General features: G+C 58.7%; 4 protein-coding genes and 1 non-coding gene across 8 annotated transcripts in view; 1 reads left to right on the top strand and 4 right to left on the bottom strand.

The window, feature by feature from the left end:
* The window catches only part of LOC138100775 (E3 ubiquitin-protein ligase TRIM39-like), a 3,785-nt gene extending 569 nt beyond the window's left edge, over nt 1–3,216 (bottom strand). The window contains exons 1-4 of the mRNA XM_068998648.1: nt 3,067–3,216; nt 1,485–1,592; nt 1,189–1,211; nt 621–736 (exon numbers count right to left, since the gene is read on the bottom strand). Of these exons, the coding sequence (XP_068854749.1) occupies nt 621–736; nt 1,189–1,211; nt 1,485–1,592; nt 3,067–3,216 (397 nt within the window). The remainder of the gene's footprint in view (nt 1–620; nt 737–1,188; nt 1,212–1,484; nt 1,593–3,066) is intronic.
* A 479-nt stretch (nt 3,217–3,695) lies between these two features.
* On the bottom strand, nt 3,696–8,780 carry LOC138100750 (E3 ubiquitin-protein ligase TRIM11-like). Of its 2 annotated transcripts, none has more exons than XM_068998624.1 (7): nt 7,389–8,780; nt 6,679–6,771; nt 6,181–6,366; nt 5,862–5,884; nt 5,464–5,579; nt 4,923–4,952; nt 3,696–4,615 (listed from the first exon to the last, which is right to left on the bottom strand). In XM_068998624.1, exons 1-7 carry the CDS (start codon nt 7,788–7,790, stop codon nt 4,020–4,022), a joined length of 1,446 nt encoding a protein of 481 aa, XP_068854725.1. In that variant the 5' UTR covers nt 7,791–8,780; the 3' UTR covers nt 3,696–4,019. The 2 variants fall into 2 exon arrangements, with proteins under 2 accessions (XP_068854725.1, XP_068854724.1); XM_068998623.1 differs by having other exon boundaries at nt 6,181–6,411; nt 7,389–8,779.
* TRNAV-CAC (transfer RNA valine (anticodon CAC)) lies at nt 8,552–8,624 on the bottom strand. The gene has a single exon. It is a non-coding gene; the product is annotated as a tRNA-Val (tRNA).
* On the bottom strand, nt 8,653–9,512 carry LOC138100774 (uncharacterized). Its single transcript, XM_068998647.1, has 2 exons — nt 9,145–9,512; nt 8,653–8,722 (listed from the first exon to the last, which is right to left on the bottom strand). Exons 1-2 carry the CDS (start codon nt 9,510–9,512, stop codon nt 8,653–8,655), a joined length of 438 nt encoding a protein of 145 aa, XP_068854748.1.
* Nucleotides 9,393–14,041, top strand: TRIM41 (tripartite motif containing 41). Of its 3 annotated transcripts, XR_011146899.1 has the most exons (7): nt 9,393–10,377; nt 10,763–10,858; nt 11,271–11,537; nt 11,790–11,812; nt 12,021–12,148; nt 12,586–13,274; nt 13,860–14,041. XR_011146899.1 is itself a non-coding variant. In XM_068998610.1 (6 exons), exons 1-6 carry the CDS (start codon nt 9,511–9,513, stop codon nt 13,113–13,115), a joined length of 1,875 nt encoding a protein of 624 aa, XP_068854711.1. In that variant the 5' UTR covers nt 9,393–9,510; the 3' UTR covers nt 13,116–14,041. The 3 variants fall into 3 exon arrangements, 2 of the variants coding, with proteins under 2 accessions (XP_068854711.1, XP_068854710.1); XM_068998610.1 differs by having other exon boundaries at nt 11,307–11,537; nt 12,586–14,041; XM_068998609.1 differs by having other exon boundaries at nt 12,586–14,041.
* The last annotated feature ends 231 nt before the right edge of the window (nt 14,042–14,272 follow it).

Genomic DNA, 14,272 nt, shown 5'->3' with positions numbered 1-14,272 from the left:
TGAGGGTCTCAGATCCCTTCTCTTGGATCACCTGGGAGAAGCATCAAGAAATCTGCCAGAACTGGGGAAAACCCTCCCAGGCCATGGTGTTCCTGGGATATCTGAGTTGGAAGAGCCACACAAGGGTCACTGAGTCCAACTCTCAGCCCTGCACGGGACAACCCCAAGAGTCACCCCATGATTTTATGGGAAGTGTTGTGCTTGAAGCAGAAAAAGCTGTGTTTTGCCCCAAAAAATCGAAAGAAAAACCACAGCAATGGTGGTGCAGAAATCCCAGTGGATTTGAGGCTAAAAATAAGGGAGGGAAGAAGAGGAAGGGAAGAGGTGATGTGGGAGGAAAATGAGCAGAGCCTGCAGCAGCAGTGGGACAAGACTCGGCTGGCTGGGCTGAAATAAATAAAATTAATGAAAAACCTCCTTGGGTCACCCTGATTTTCAAATTATCTTTTTTTTTTTTTTTGTACCAGGAAAAGCCCTTTGCCCTTCCTCTCCTCCATCTCCAAGTTCTCCCTGCAACATTTCTGGTCCCAGTTTATATCTGGGATGGGAGAAGGGCAGCTCAGCTCTTCCAGCTCTCCCAAATTATGACTTAAATCTATTTTTGTTCTCCTTCTGGGTACCTTGGAGCTTCCTCAGGGTTTCCTTCAGGGCACTGCTCCTCCACGAGAAGTGACAAACTCGCTCTTCTGGCCCCGGAGCCGTATCCAGGGGCAGCTGGAAAGTCACTTTCCCACACCTGGGATAAAAAAAATAAACCCAATAAAAAATGCCCTCACACTTCTCAGAACAACCACGGAGGCTTCAGGAGCCACAAGGAATGAAGGATGGTGTTGTTGGAATATTGGGTTTTAATTTCCCCCCTCCCTTGGAAGTCCAGGATATCAAAGGCCAAATTTCCCTGTCGGATTCATCTCTTTTTCTTTTTTTCTAAATCTTATTTTTTATGAGGAAAGAAGGAATTCTTGGGAAGGACTTGGCTGGAGAGATGAGCCAAGATTTTAAATTAGAGCCAACATGGAGGTGATTTTGAGATCAAATCTCTGTGGATTAGTACATCCCAAAAGTGATGAAGGACCAAAAATTCTCCTCCCTGGAGCCGAGGATTTGCCTCAAGCAGCACCAGCAAGTTCCCTCCTCCATTTCCTCTTGGGAAAACTCATGGAAAAGCTTTTCAGGGAGGCCACAAACCTGCTGATGGAACTTTTCGCATCCTGGGGGAAGAGAGAAAGGAAAGACAGCTCACCATGAGATCCCTCAAATCCCAGCAAAGGGAATTATTCGGAAATATAGGGAACCACCAGCCTTCCCACAGGGATTTAATCCCCTTTTCCCCATCTTTCCAGGCTCAAACCTCCCTCTCCCCATGCCCTTGGGGCTTTCAGCTCTCCAAGGGGAACAGGAGCAAGCGGGAACCAGGAGAACCCCAATTATTAACGCTGTGATCTTCCCTCTGATTTTCCCTCAAAACAGGAGAATTCCCTCACCAGATGCTGATTCTTCTCTTCCTGCCGCAGTGCTGGGGTGTCCAGGTGGGAAATCTCCGCGGGTTTTTTTGCCTGCCTCTTCTCCAGCTCATTTTTCAGGTCTTCCAGCTGTGGGAGCGAGAGGAGCTCAGGTTCCCCCCGGAACCTGCGGCCCCAAATCCAAGCGGGGTTTTTAAATGACAAAGGAAAAGTGGGGTGGGAAATACCCCGAGGAACTCATGGAAAGGCATTTCCCACGGGAGAACACCTCTGGATTCAAATCCTGACTCATTTTCCTTGAATTCCTGGGGAAATCTCTGTCGGGGACTGGAGGGGAGGGGGAGGTTGGGGTGCGAGGGGGGTGTGGGGAAAAATCAAACCTGATGCAACCAAGAAACTCCATCCGTGATTGGATTCTTCTCCATCAATTTACTGGGAAGTTTGGGAAATATCGCAGCTCCCTGCCCAAATTTGGCCAAATTCTGCCCAAATCCGCTGCGGTAACGGCGTCTTTCCTCCCAAAGGAATGTTCCCGAGCTCGGTGTGTCCCTAAATGTCCCCGAAGGTCAGCAGGTGGCACCTACCAGGTCCTCCAGTTTCCCGCACTCCAGGGCAGCTGTCCTTCCTCGGAGTCCTCCTCTCCTCGCTCAGGAAGCCGAATCCCGGCTGGAATTGTTCCCAAGGGATCCAAACCGCGCTGGGTTTATCCCTTTGACGGGGCTGGGTCCTTCCTTTCCCTGTTCCTTCCCCGTCCCGGGTGAATCCGTGGCACGGCTGGGCTGAGCCTGCGCGTCAGGTCTCCCCCCACCTCTCCTGGTTTTTCCTCATCAGAATTCAAGGATTTTATCCCTGGAGCTGCCGCCCCGGGGAGCTGCCACCCTGCTCCTTTTGCACTAAAACCATCCACCCCCCCAAAAAACCCTGGAGACACTGGATGTCCAGGTTCCCAGGTGGGAGAGGAACTCCCAGGGCTTGGAGGGACCACGGATGGGGAAAAACCAAGGAAAAAGGGAGGGAAAAGCACAACCAGAACCTTGAGGGCATTGGCAGAGAGACACAAATTGGGGTCCGGGACACCCTTTCGCCTCCATCCCTGTGGCCAAGTCCTGGCTCTGAGCTCACCGGGAAACTCCTCCAGGGAATTTTTCACCCTCTGCTCCTCCATGAAGCTCCGTGGGTAAATTCGTATTTATTTAAATGGAATTTTTAGTGGCAGGATCTCTGCCACCCAGCGCGGGGGCGCAAAGCCCGGGCAGGTTTGGAGAGGCAAATCTCAATTCCAGTACAAGTTTCCCATCGAAAAAGAGCCGTGGAGGAGTCGCTGGCTGTGGGAACGGCAGAAGTGGGAGCAAACACCCCAAAAACGCTTCCAGGGAAGTTTCGGCAGAAGGGAAGGGAGTGGATCCCGGTGAGACACCGGCAGAGCCTCGGGCTCGGCTCCTTCGTCTTGGAATAGGGAATCAGGTGGGGGAAGAAGTCGGCAGAGCCTGGAAAACCAGCCGGGGTGGGAACTGCTTTGCATCGCCCCGGAGAGAAGGGACGCCCTGGGTGGAGATCAGAGACAGGGAGGGACCCTGAGGAGTCGGGGCAGAGGGATCCTTGCCCCGAAGGATGCAGAGCATTCCCGGGACATGGCGTTTGTGCCGTGGGTTCCCAGGAAGTGCCTCCGGGAGGATCCCGGTGGGACCGGGGGTGGTCCCCGGTGGGACCCGTGGGGATGGGGAGGGGGCTCCGTCACGGGGTCTCCACTCATCCCGTGCCTGTTATTCCGAGCCCAGCGTCACTCCCGGTTCCTCTTCTCGGTTCCGGAATTAATAACGGGGCTGTTTCGGTGCCGCCGCTTCCTCTTTTGGGTTTCCTCGGAAGAAAGTCGCGCGTTTTTGAGGAAATCGATGTCGGTGAAAGCGGCAAGAGGTGTCAGAGGTCCTGTCTTGCCTCTGCCCTTCCCGGCTCTCCGGACTGAGGAGCAGCCAGTTGGCACCACCCACCCTGGAATTGATCCCACCTCGTCCCTCCCAAAGGCCAGCACGGGGGGACAGCCTTTTTTTGGGAGCAATAATGTGGAAAATTGGATTCCAGGAGGGTTTTTGTTTCTCCACGGTCTGTGTGAAAGGCTGGGGAGGGGAAGCTCAGCGAGGTGTCCCCATCCCGTGCGGATTTTCCTAACTTACCACCCAGAGGCCCAGAAATCCAAATGAACACAATTCCTGGAGAGGGGCAGGGAGGGGAGGGTGCAAGCCAAAATGTTCTTTTATTGGAAAGAAACGTCAGGAATGTGGACAGAGGTGGGGAGCAGCCCCCAGACCGAGGGGTAAAGGGTCCAATACACACTCTGGACAAAAAGCACTTTAGGAAGAGAGAAACCCGGGAGGATTCATCCCGCCAAGGGCACAACAAGGTAAAACCCCACACACTGAAACGGGCTCTCCACCCTCAAGGCTCGTCCTGGCGCGGCCACTCCGCCACGGGCCGCTCCCTGGGCCATCCCAGAGTTCCCGACGGACACAGGAGCGGCGAATTCCCGCGGCATCACTCGGGACACATCCGACAGCCGCCTCAGGGACAGATCCGCAGCGAGAACCCGAACCCCACCCAGTCCAGAGGGGACATGAACCGCCCGGCCGCCCCCCGGTCCTCGCAGCGGGGGCTCCGCGTCACCTCCAGCAGCCGCGCCCCCATCCCCATCTTGAACCAGGGCAGGACCCTCTCCCCGTTGAAGGCGGCCCGGGTGTATTCCAGGATGGGAATGTCGTCGCCGGCACTGAGAAAAGCCACCCGGCGCCCCTCGTAGTCCAGGGAGACGCGGAGCCGCCGGGGCGGAGGGTGCAGGCGGAGGTTGGCGCGGGGGGAGGTCAGGGAATGGAACGCTTCCAGCGCCCAGACCCCCTCCTTGGGGGTGAGGCTCAGGGGGCCCCTCCTGCGCGCGGACTCCCGGACCACGCCCAGCGCCCAGACCCCGCCTTGCCCCACCTCCACCTCCCAAAAATGCCGCCCCGAGGCGAAGCCCTCCCGCGCCAACACGCAGGGCTCGAAGTCGAAGCGCTCGGGGTGGTCCGGAACGTCCCTCGGCACCAGTTGCCCCCGCACTTCTTTTCCGTCCTCGGAGAGCTGCAGGTGGGGATGAGCCGTGGATGGATCCAGGGTGACGTCGGCTGCGGGATAAGGGAGCTTTAGAGGGAAGTCGGGGACGATGGAGATGCTCCTGTCCCTCCCAGCATCTGGATCGGCCCCGTTCTCCCACTTCCTGCGGCTCTGGAGGGTCACGGGCGGGTGGGTGGGGGCAGGGAAAGGGAAGCAGAAATGCTCTTTCTGGGATATTCGGGCCGTATCTCAGGCCCTGGACACAGCAGGAGCATCAACATCAGAACCCCCACTCTTCCCGCAGCGGGAGTGGCACTGGTTTTCCCATAGGAACCTCTCCCACAAGCCCAAATCCCCCATTTCCTCCCACCGACTCACCTGGCTCCTGCAGCTGGAACATGAGGCTGTCTGAGGAGAGAGAGATGTCACAGACTCAGGGTCGGACAATACCTTCATCCCATGGGATGGACCCCCTGGCCAAGCAAAAATCATCCCCAAGGATTTGTCCACATGGATTTATCCCCTCTCTATCCTCTCCCTGGATTTGCACCCACGTGGGATTAGATTTTCCCACTGGTGACCCCTAATCCACTTTTCAGGTGAGGCCTGGCAGAAGAAACTCCTTTGCTGGGCTGATTTTTCCCTTCTCTCCACTTCCCAACTGTTTTTGCCCCAGGAAAACCCTCAGGGTCCTTCTCTAGGTGAACAGTTCCTGGATATCCCACACAAGGACCTCCCCATTCCTCATGGATCTCACACACAAAGACTCCATTGCTCCCAGATATCCCACAAAATAGCCCCATTTCTCCCACATATCCCACACAAGGACCCCATTTCTCCCGGATCTCACTTCCAGGGACCCCATTCCTTCTGGATTCCCACACCAGGCCCCCTGCCCCCTCCGAATCCCGCTCAGCACCTTGGCATCTCCTCAAGGTGCCCCTCACCAGGATGTTCCTCTGGACAAAATCCTCGAGGCTCCTCTCCAGGTCAGAGGAAATCTCAGCCGGGGGGTGGAACTTCATCATCTCACAGCTGCAAAGAGGCCAAAAAAGGGGCAAAACCCCCCAACCTGATGGTTCATTTTATTCTCATTAAATATCCCTGGGGCTGTTATGGGATGGGCTGAGGCTTTTTATCCCCAGAGCAAATCCAACCCCCTTTTCCCTGCCCTTCCTGGGCAGTTTCCTTCCCCCAGACCCAAATTCCTGAGCCCGAAGCAGCATAGTGGGAAGTTGAGCTCCTGGAGGGAAATCTCGACTTCGGGATTCACCGGCTGGCCCCAGAGGTGCAAGAAGGGAGAAGGAGCTGCATTACCTGTCCAGGAGCTGTTGGATGTCCTAAAGGTGGGAAGAGAGAGGAGATGGTTGGAGAGGAGGAACCACAAGTTGTGTTCCTTCAAATCGTGGGATCAAAGAATTCTAGCCTGGTTTGGGTTGGAGGGACTTTAAAAACCATCCTAATCCACACCCAATCCGCTTCCCAGAGGTGTCCAGGCCCTGTCCCACCTGGGACATTCCCAGGGCTGTGGCAGTGACACCAGGGGAGCTCCCGTGGGGATAATTTGGGCTCCTGGGTCTTGGATTTTGTTTTTTCCCCCTTTTCCCCTCCCAGTCCAAGCACTCTGGGCTCTCACCTGCAGGAAGTGGCTTGGGGGCTGCTGGAATTTCCCCTCCATCTCCCAGATGAGGGTGTCCAGCTGGGATAACTCCTCCGAGACCTTGGCCAGAGCCTCGTCCTGGGCTCGGCCGATGGCCCTGTCCAGGTCCCCGAGCTGGACCAGGAGGAGACGCTCCTGCTCCTCCAGGAACCGCCGCAATTCCTGGAATTCCCACACCATCCGCTGCCCCTCGGTCCTGGTTTTGTCCTGCCGGGAGCGGCGGTGAGGGCAGAGGATGGGAAAAGGGCCGAGATCCCTCCCTTCCCCTCCCAGCTCTGCGTTATCGCCCCAGCGCAGCCTCTGGTGAACCCCGGCAGATAAACACGGAGCCCAACACTCCGTGAGCCAAGTCCAGGAGATTTGGCCTCAAAACACTACTGGGGTAGAGGGAGAGATCCAAAACTGCCCCCCCCCTCGGGATCCAAATAGGCCCCCGACCCCCCAACCCTCCCAGCTTCTCTCGGGGGCTCCCACCAGGTGCAAACTCCTCTGGCCGCTGGATTTTCGGCTTTCCAGGTATTTTTCTCTCTCCTCCTTCAGAGCCTGGAGGCAGCTTTGGATCTGCTCCTGCAGGGAAATAAAAGGTGAGCTTGGAGGGGCTGAGAAAAATCTATTTCCTCACTAAAATTTCCTCTGTCCCTTGTCTGAGATGGGAGAGGCTTTGCCAGTGAGGAGCTGAGCCTGAGCCAACTCTGCGTCCAGGGAGGGCTGGGAGCCCCAGATAAGAGAGATTTCCCCCCAAAACACCACTCCTTGCCTCCGGAAATTTGGGTTCTGGGATAAAGATCTCCGTCTTTAACCCCAGGTGGATTTATTTAGCAGGTGCTTACATCTACAAGAACTGGTGTTGGTTTATAACTTCCTATGTTTATATAAGCTTTCCAAGAAGTCTTTTTGGAGGGGAGGAGAGAAGGAGCAGAAAAAGGGGGAGGAAAGTGATTTCTAAGTGTTTATAACTAAACAAAAGTAATTTCTATTTATTTGAAATGAAAGAAACAGCGAAGATGCCCTTGAGAGCGGATTAAAAACACCCCAAAAGAAAAGCATTTTGAGGAGTTTTCACACACTTTGGGTACTGAAATCACCACCGAGGAATTTAAACCTGACGATCCCCGCTCCCCACGAGAGTTCCAGAGCATTTTTCCCCCCAGAAAGCCGCTCTCCATGGGCTGTGCGGGTGTTACCTTGTACTCCTGGGCGGCTTCCTCGGCGGGCACGACGCGGTGGAGCCAATGGACGCGGGAGCGGCTGCACACGAGGCACAGCAGGGCCCGCTCCTCCCGGCAGAAGAGCTGCAGCGGCTCCCGGTGCCGCCTGCAGAGGGTCCCCGGGACCCCCGGGAGTAGCCCCCGGGCAATGTCAGCGACATGTCCCAGCTCCCGGCTGGGCCGCAGGCCCCGCTCCAGGGCCACGTTCCGGCAGCGCGGGCAGCAGAAGGAGCCCCGGGAGCTCTCCCAGCAGCGCTCGATGCAGCCCCGGCAGAAGTTGTGGCCGCACGGGACAGACACAGGGTCCTGGAAGAGCTCGAGGCACACGGGACACGAGGCCTCAGCGCGGAGCTGCTCGGCCAGGCTGGGCTCCGCCATGGAGGAGGAGGAGGAGGATGTTCTTCCTCCGCCTTGGATGTCGGGTGGTTGGGAGTTGCTGCCTGGGAGGGATGGAGAGGAGCAGGTAAATGGAGAGGAGGGGGTGCTTCCTCCTCTCCTCCTCCTCTTTGTTTCCTCCTCTCCTCCTCACCTCTTCCTCCTCACCACATCCTCATGCTCCTCCTATCCTCTTCTTCCTCCTTGATTTTTCCTTCTTGCTTCCTCCTCCTCCTCCTCCTTGCTTCCTTCTCACGTCCTCCTCTTCCTCCTTCTCACCCCTCCTTTTTTCTTCTTCCTCTTTTTCCTCTTCTTCTTCTTTCCTCCTGTTCTTCTTCTTTCCTCCTCTTCTTCTTCTTCCCTCCTCTTCTTCTTCTTCCCTCCTCTTCTTCCTCCTCCTCCTCCTCGGTGCCTCTGAAGGAGCAGATGTGGGGGAGCAGATGTGGGGGAGCTGATAAGGCCGGAGCCAGGGCAGGGCTGGAGCAGCGATGGCGGAGAAATTACGTGAAATTGGGGTGGGAAAACTGAAATAGAGGGGGAAATGAGGTGCGGGGGGAGGACTGGGATTAAAATATGTACCGGGAAAGTGATGGAGGAAAGGTTGGTTGGGGAAAGTAGCGAGGGAAGAAGGGTTGAGATTAAACATATATATGAAGAAAAATGACGGAAGAAGGGCTGAGATGTGCTGAAAGTGTCAGAGTGAGGGCGAAAAATAAGGAAAAAAAAAGGGAGGGAGAGGGGGAAAAAGAGAAAAAAAACCCGAGTGTTTCTGCCCGGTTTCGAACCGGGGACCTTTCGCGTGTGAGGCGAACGTGATAACCACTACACTACAGAAACGCTGTACTAGACTCCTCGCCCCGCCGTGCTACGGCCGCGCCCCGCGCGCCGCTCCCGCGCCCTGCGGGGTCACCGGGGTCCCGCGGCCGAGGGAGGAGCTGGGGAGAACCGCGGAAAAGAGACATTTCGGGTAGAAAAAGTACGTGCGAGAGCCCAGCGTGGGACTTGAACCGGCGGACCTGGGGTTCGAGTGCCCCGAGCTGCCGCTGAGCTGCGGCGGGGAGGTGACGGGGGGGGGAGCCCTGCAATGCCCCGCCCCCGGCCCGCGGCGCTGCCACCACCTCCAGTCCTCCAAGAGCGGCGAGTTGCGTGGGTAGACAGACCCCAGAGAGGAAGTGGAGGGGTGACACCGCCCCCGTTGCGCGGCGACTGGAGCCGTGTCCGGTCACGTTGCACAGAAGGGGCGGTGCCCGCACCGGAAGGCGGAAGTGCCGCGGCGCTTCCCGTCTGTGGCGGAGCCGCTGCCGGGCGAGCGCGGCCGGGGGGACCCGGCGGGGACCGGGCGGGACCCGGCGGGCACCGAGCGGCTCCTCCGGCACCGGCCGCGAGGGCTCGGGGGAGCACCAGCGCGGGCGGCGCGGGTAGCGGCGAGGCCCGGTGAGGCCTAGAGGGGCCCAGCCCGGCGGGGAGGGCCCGGGCCGGGGTGGACAGCGGCGGGCTTGAAGCCTCCGTCGGGGCCTCGCCGGGCTTTGGGATCTGTGCCCGGGCGGGGGAGACCGGAGCGGGGCAGGGGAGGGGGCGCCGCGGGAGCCCGGGGGTGGCGGGGGGCGGCTGAGCTGGGCCGGGGGCACCGCGGGGCCGGGCAGGAGCCGCGGGGGGGGCGCGAGAGCCCCGGAGGAGGAGGCGGAGGAGGAAGAGCAGCAGCAGGAGGGTCTCGCCCCCCGCCATGGCGGCCCCCGCGGCGCTGGGCGGCCCCGGCTCCCGGCCGGACCCAGTGGAAACGCTGCAGGAGGAGGCGATTTGCGCCATTTGCCTCGACTACTTCGCCGACCCGGTGTCCATCGGCTGCGGCCACAACTTCTGCCGCGGCTGCATCTCCCGGCTCTGGGCCCGCGGCGGCCCCGAGCCCCCCCCGGGCGGCTCCGAGGGCGGCTCCGAGCTGGAGGAGGACGAGGACGAGGACGAGCTGGAGGAAGACGAGCTGGATGTGGAGCAGGAGGAGGAGGAGGATGAGGCCGGTGTGGACGAGGAGGAAGACGACGACATGTGGGAGGAGGAGGAGGAGGAGGAAGCCGAGCTCTGGGAAGACCCCGCGGAGGACGAGGAGGAGGAGGAAGAGGAAGAAGCCACCGCGTGGGCAGGGGGCGCACAGGGGGGGCTTTACTTCGGGGACGAGGACTTTGATGAGGACGTGATGGAGGAGGACGTGGAGGAGGAGGAGGAAGCGGAGGAAGAGGAGGAGGACGAGGAGGAGCAGCCGCCGCCCCCCGCGCCCCCCCGGCGCCCCCCGGTTTTCACGTGCCCCCAGTGCCGCAAGACGTTCCTGCAGCGCAGCTTCCGCCCCAACCTGCAGCTCGCCAACATGGTCCAGATCATCCGGCAGCTGCACCCACGGCCCCAGCGCCCCGCGGGGCCTGGGCCCGGCCCGGCGGCGGCGCCCGGGGGCCCCCCCGAGCTGTGCGAGAAGCACCAAGAGCCGCTGAAGCTTTTCTGCGAGGTGGACGAGGCGGCGATCTGCGTGGTGTGCCGGGAGGCCCGCGGGCACAAACACCACAGCGTGGTGCCCCTGGATGAGGTGGTGCAGGACTGCAAGGTGGGGGCAGCTCAGGGGGAGTTTGGGAGTTTTTGTGGGGTTGGGGACACGGGCGATCCACGGGGGACACGGAGGGTTCCGGGGGCAGCACTGGAAGGGTCCGGCCGGACCAGTTCGGTGACGGGAGGGGGGAAAAAAGGGGGATTTGGGACACTCTGGACACCCGAGTTTGGGAGGGGAAGGGCCAATTCCACCTTTTCTGGGAGGAAAACCAGCGAAAACGCTCCAGGAGGCAGGAAAAGGGGGTGGGTTGGGGATGGATGAGGTGTCTGGGGGTCTGTTCCCAGCCCAGATGTGGCATTGGGGAGGGAAAGAAGACGAGGGGGATTTGTGAGACCAGGATTCCCCGGATCTGGGGTGCCTGAGCTCTTTCCCCTTCCCTCAGAACAAGCTCCAGAGCCACCTGGAGCCGCTCCGGAAGCAGCTGGACGCGGTGCTGAAGCAGAAATCCAGTGAGGAAGAGAAAATCTCGGTGCTGAGGGTGAGAACCGGCTGATCTCGAGGCCTTTTCCCCATTTTCTCACTTCCCAACTTTTACTCCACCAAAACCAATCAGTCCCAGGATGCTAAAATCCTGTTTTCTCGGCCCGAGGGATGGCTGAGGGGGGAGGTGGAGGACAAAAAAACTCCCATCAACTCCAATTTGATGGAATAAAACTCCAGCCACTCCAATCTGATGGAATAAAGCTCCAACTAAACGCTAATTTGCTGGAATTCCATCCCCATGCTCCCTTTCCCTTTAATACTTTAAAAATCTGCTTTATCCAGGACAGAACTCCCTGGTAGCCACCCCATTCCTAACCAAAACTCCTTAAAACCTCCTCTTTTTTCCTCACTTTCTTTAACCCACCCCCTTCCCTGGCCCCTGCGGCGTTCTGCGACTGCGCTCGCAGCGTTCCCCGCGCAGATCCTGCGGTTCTTCCCGGCAGGAGCAGATGCAGGTGGAGATGCAGGAGCTGGAGGCGGATTTCGAGGTGCTGCACCGGTTCCTGGCGGGGGAGCAGGTGCTGCTGCTGCGGCAGCTGCAGGAGCGCCACGAGGCGCTGCTGGCGCGGCAGCGCCGGAACCTGGGAGCGCTGGAGGAGCGGAGCTCGGCCCTGCGCCGCCTCATCGCCGACGCCGAGGCCGCCGGCAGGCAGGACGGGCTGCAGCTGCTCAAGGTGGGGGAAAAACTGGGATTGGGGGATGGGATGGGCTCCAGCAGCTCCAGGTCACTGGAGCTTCGTCCACCCCGTTCTTCAGGGGAAAAGGGATCCCTGGGATTGGGGTTTTTTATTCCCTCCCCCTGGGCTCTAGCTTCTCAAGGTCTTCAAAGGCTCTTCCCCACTGGAATCCCAGGGGACCAGTCCAAGTCCTCATTAACTTTTTCCTCTTTTTTTTATCCCTGTTTTGCACCCGGCGGCTCCTCCCAGGACATCAAAGGCACCTTCATCAGGTCAGTCATTCCCAGAGCCTCCTCAGGGTTTTCTGGGAAAACCCACCCCAGGAGCTTCTCCAGGATGGGTCAGGCTAGTGGGAATTCCTGGTAGGGACAGGTGGGATTTTGGGGGTGATTTGGGATATCTGGGGGAAGAGGAAGGCTGGGAAGACACCTTGGAGCAGCTGAATTGCAATTTCCCCCTTTTCTTTTTCTCCCATTCCAGGTGTGAGAACATCAAATTCCAGGAACCCGAGATGGTGCCGGTGGATGTGGGGAAAAAGTTCCGGAATTGTTTCCTGCAGGATGTGGTGATGAGAAAGATGGAAAAGGTCTTCAGCAAAGTGCCCCAAGGTGGGGGTGGGGGAAAGGGAGAAAATTTGGGATTAAAGAAGTGAAAACTGGGGGGTTAAAGGAGTTGGAATTGGGGGTTGAAGGGGTAAAAATTAGTCATTTAAAGGAGTGAAAATTCTGGGGTTAAAGGGCTGGTGGGGTTAAAAGGCTGGAAATTGGGGGCTGAAGGGGTTAGAAATTGGAGGCTAAAGGGGTGAAAATTTGAAAGTTGAAGGAGTGGAAATTTGGGGTTAAAGGGATGGGAATTGAAGGTGAGAATTGGGATTAAAAGGTGGAAAATTGGGGGTTGAAGGAGTGGAAATTTGGTGTTAAAGGGCTGGAAATCGTTGCTCCAACCCCCCACGTGCCACAACTCCCCCTCCCAAACCCTTCAAACCCCCCTTCTCCAGACCCAATCCCCCAGAACCCCCCCCTAAGCCCCCTCCCAACCCCTGCAGCCGATGTGACCCTGGACCCCTCCACGGCCCACCCGCGGCTCAGCCTGTCCCTGGACCGGCGCAGCGTCCGATTGTCCGAGCGGCGCCAGGAGCCCGCGGGCAGCGCCCGGCGCTCGGACGGCGACCTGTGCGTGCTGGGAGCGCCCGGCTTCAGCGCCGGACGCCACTACTGGGAGGTGGAGGTGGGCGGCCGGCGCGGCTGGGCCGTGGGGGCCGCCCGCGAGACCACCCGGCACCGGCACAAGGGCGCGTCCGGCGGCTCCTCCCCGGCGCCCAAGCGGGAGATCTGGGCCGTGGGCACCAGCGGCAAGAAGTACCAGGCGCTGACGGCCACAGAGCAGACGGCGCTGGCGCCCGGGGAGCAGCCGCGGCGCTTCGGGGTCTACCTGGACTACGAGCGGGGCCAGCTGTGCTTCTACAACGCCGAGAGCATGAGCCACATCCACACCTTCCACATCTGCTGCCGCGAGCGCGTCTTCCCCTTCTTCCGCATCCTGGCCAAGGGCACCCGCATCAAGATCTGCACCTGACGGGCCCGGCTGCCCCCACGGGGTGCAGGCGAAGGGGGGGCTGCACTCAGCTTCTCGCACCTGCTTCGCTCATGAGGTTCCTCCTCTTCCTCCTCCTCCCCCTCCCGCTGCTGCTGCTCCACCTGCGCCAGGATCCAGTGCTGCCACCAGTGGAGCTGGGTCAGCTCGGGATGGGGAGGCCCCTTGGGAGTGGGTTTGGGGTTGGGATGGGGCAGGATCCACCTTGGAACTGAGGTTGGGTTGGGATGGGGCAGGATCGGCCCCTTTGGAGCCAGTTGAGTTGAATAGGGCAGGATCTGCCCCTTTGGAGGTGATTTTGGTTTGGAATTGGGGTGGATTCCCCTTGGATCTGGTTCCCAGTTCAGTTCCTGGTGCTGGGAGCTGCTTCCTCCCTCTCCCAGCCATGTTCCAGTTGAATTTTGGGCCCTTCCCGGACCCCCGGGAGTTTTTCTGCATTTGGGGCCAAATCCTCTGAGATTTCAAGCTCCCTCCTTTCCCAAAATCCGCATTTCTCAGTGCCTGGATTTTTTGGGATTCACCTGAGCCCTGCCAGCCCCAATGTTCCTGTTCTTCCCCTGCTGTTCTCCTGCTCCTCCCCTCCCTTTCCCTGCCATTTTTGGGGGAAAATCCTGGATTTTCCTCTCCCCTCTGGCACTTTACGGGGCCGGGAGGAGCCGCTTCCCCCCCGCAGCTCTGGAGCTCCCCGAGTTGGGGATATTTATTTTTCCCCCTTTTTATTTCCAGCCGGATCCTGTCCCACTCGGGAGCTCCCCCTGCCCTCCCCCTCACGTTTCCCTGGATTTTGGTGGATTTGGGAATTTCCTGTTGGCGTTACAGAGCTCGTTCGGGATATTTTTGGCTAAAATGAGAATTAAATGGAGATTTAGTTTTATGAAATGTCAATAATAAAGAATAAAGAAGTTGTATCCGAGGCTCCAGGTCATTGGATCCTGGGAAGAGCTATTTCCAGGATGAGTTTGGGGTAAATTACCCCAAAATCAGGGTCAGGGCCCCCCCAACATCACCAAAACCAAGTGTGGGTCCAATCCCAGCTCCTTAATCCTCGTTAATTAATTAAGAACGATCTGGAGCTGCATGTCCAGGTCCCAGCTCGCCCTTCTCTTCCGGAGTAACATCCAACAGCCAGGAGAAGGCAC

This window comes from Aphelocoma coerulescens, unplaced genomic scaffold (assembly GCF_041296385.1).
Source record: "Aphelocoma coerulescens isolate FSJ_1873_10779 unplaced genomic scaffold, UR_Acoe_1.0 HiC_scaffold_140, whole genome shotgun sequence".
Taxonomy (NCBI): Eukaryota; Metazoa; Chordata; class Aves; order Passeriformes; family Corvidae; genus Aphelocoma; species Aphelocoma coerulescens.
The sequence above is the reverse complement of the archived record's forward strand: the minus strand, read 5'-3'. Positions and strand labels throughout refer to the sequence as shown.

What these genes read in the sequence shown, in the direction of transcription:
- LOC138100750 (XM_068998623.1), bottom strand. Translation starts at nt 7,790, where the DNA reads ATGGCGGAGCCCAGCCTGGCCGAGCAGCTCCGCGCTGAGGCCTCGTGT. An exon ending in GCCAGAGGAGTTTGCACCTG is followed by an intron (nt 6,412 to 6,678) that starts GTGGGAGCCCCC and finishes CGCTCCCGGCAG; the next exon opens with GACAAAACCAGGACCGAGGG. An exon ending in GTTCCAGCTGCAGGAGCCAG is followed by an intron (nt 4,616 to 4,922) that starts GTGAGTCGGTGG and finishes CTTATCCCGCAG; the next exon opens with CCGACGTCACCCTGGATCCA.
- TRIM41 (XM_068998609.1), top strand. Translation starts at nt 9,511, where the DNA reads ATGGCGGCCCCCGCGGCGCTGGGCGGCCCCGGCTCCCGGCCGGACCCA. An exon ending in AGGTGGTGCAGGACTGCAAG is followed by an intron (nt 10,378 to 10,762) that starts GTGGGGGCAGCT and finishes CCCTTCCCTCAG; the next exon opens with AACAAGCTCCAGAGCCACCT. An exon ending in CTTCAGCAAAGTGCCCCAAG is followed by an intron (nt 12,149 to 12,585) that starts GTGGGGGTGGGG and finishes CAACCCCTGCAG; the next exon opens with CCGATGTGACCCTGGACCCC.
- LOC138100774 (XM_068998647.1), bottom strand. Translation starts at nt 9,512, where the DNA reads ATGGCGGGGGGCGAGACCCTCCTGCTGCTGCTCTTCCTCCTCCGCCTC. An exon ending in GGTGCCGGAGGAGCCGCTCG is followed by an intron (nt 8,723 to 9,144) that starts GTGCCCGCCGGG and finishes GGTTCTCCCCAG; the next exon opens with CTCCTCCCTCGGCCGCGGGA.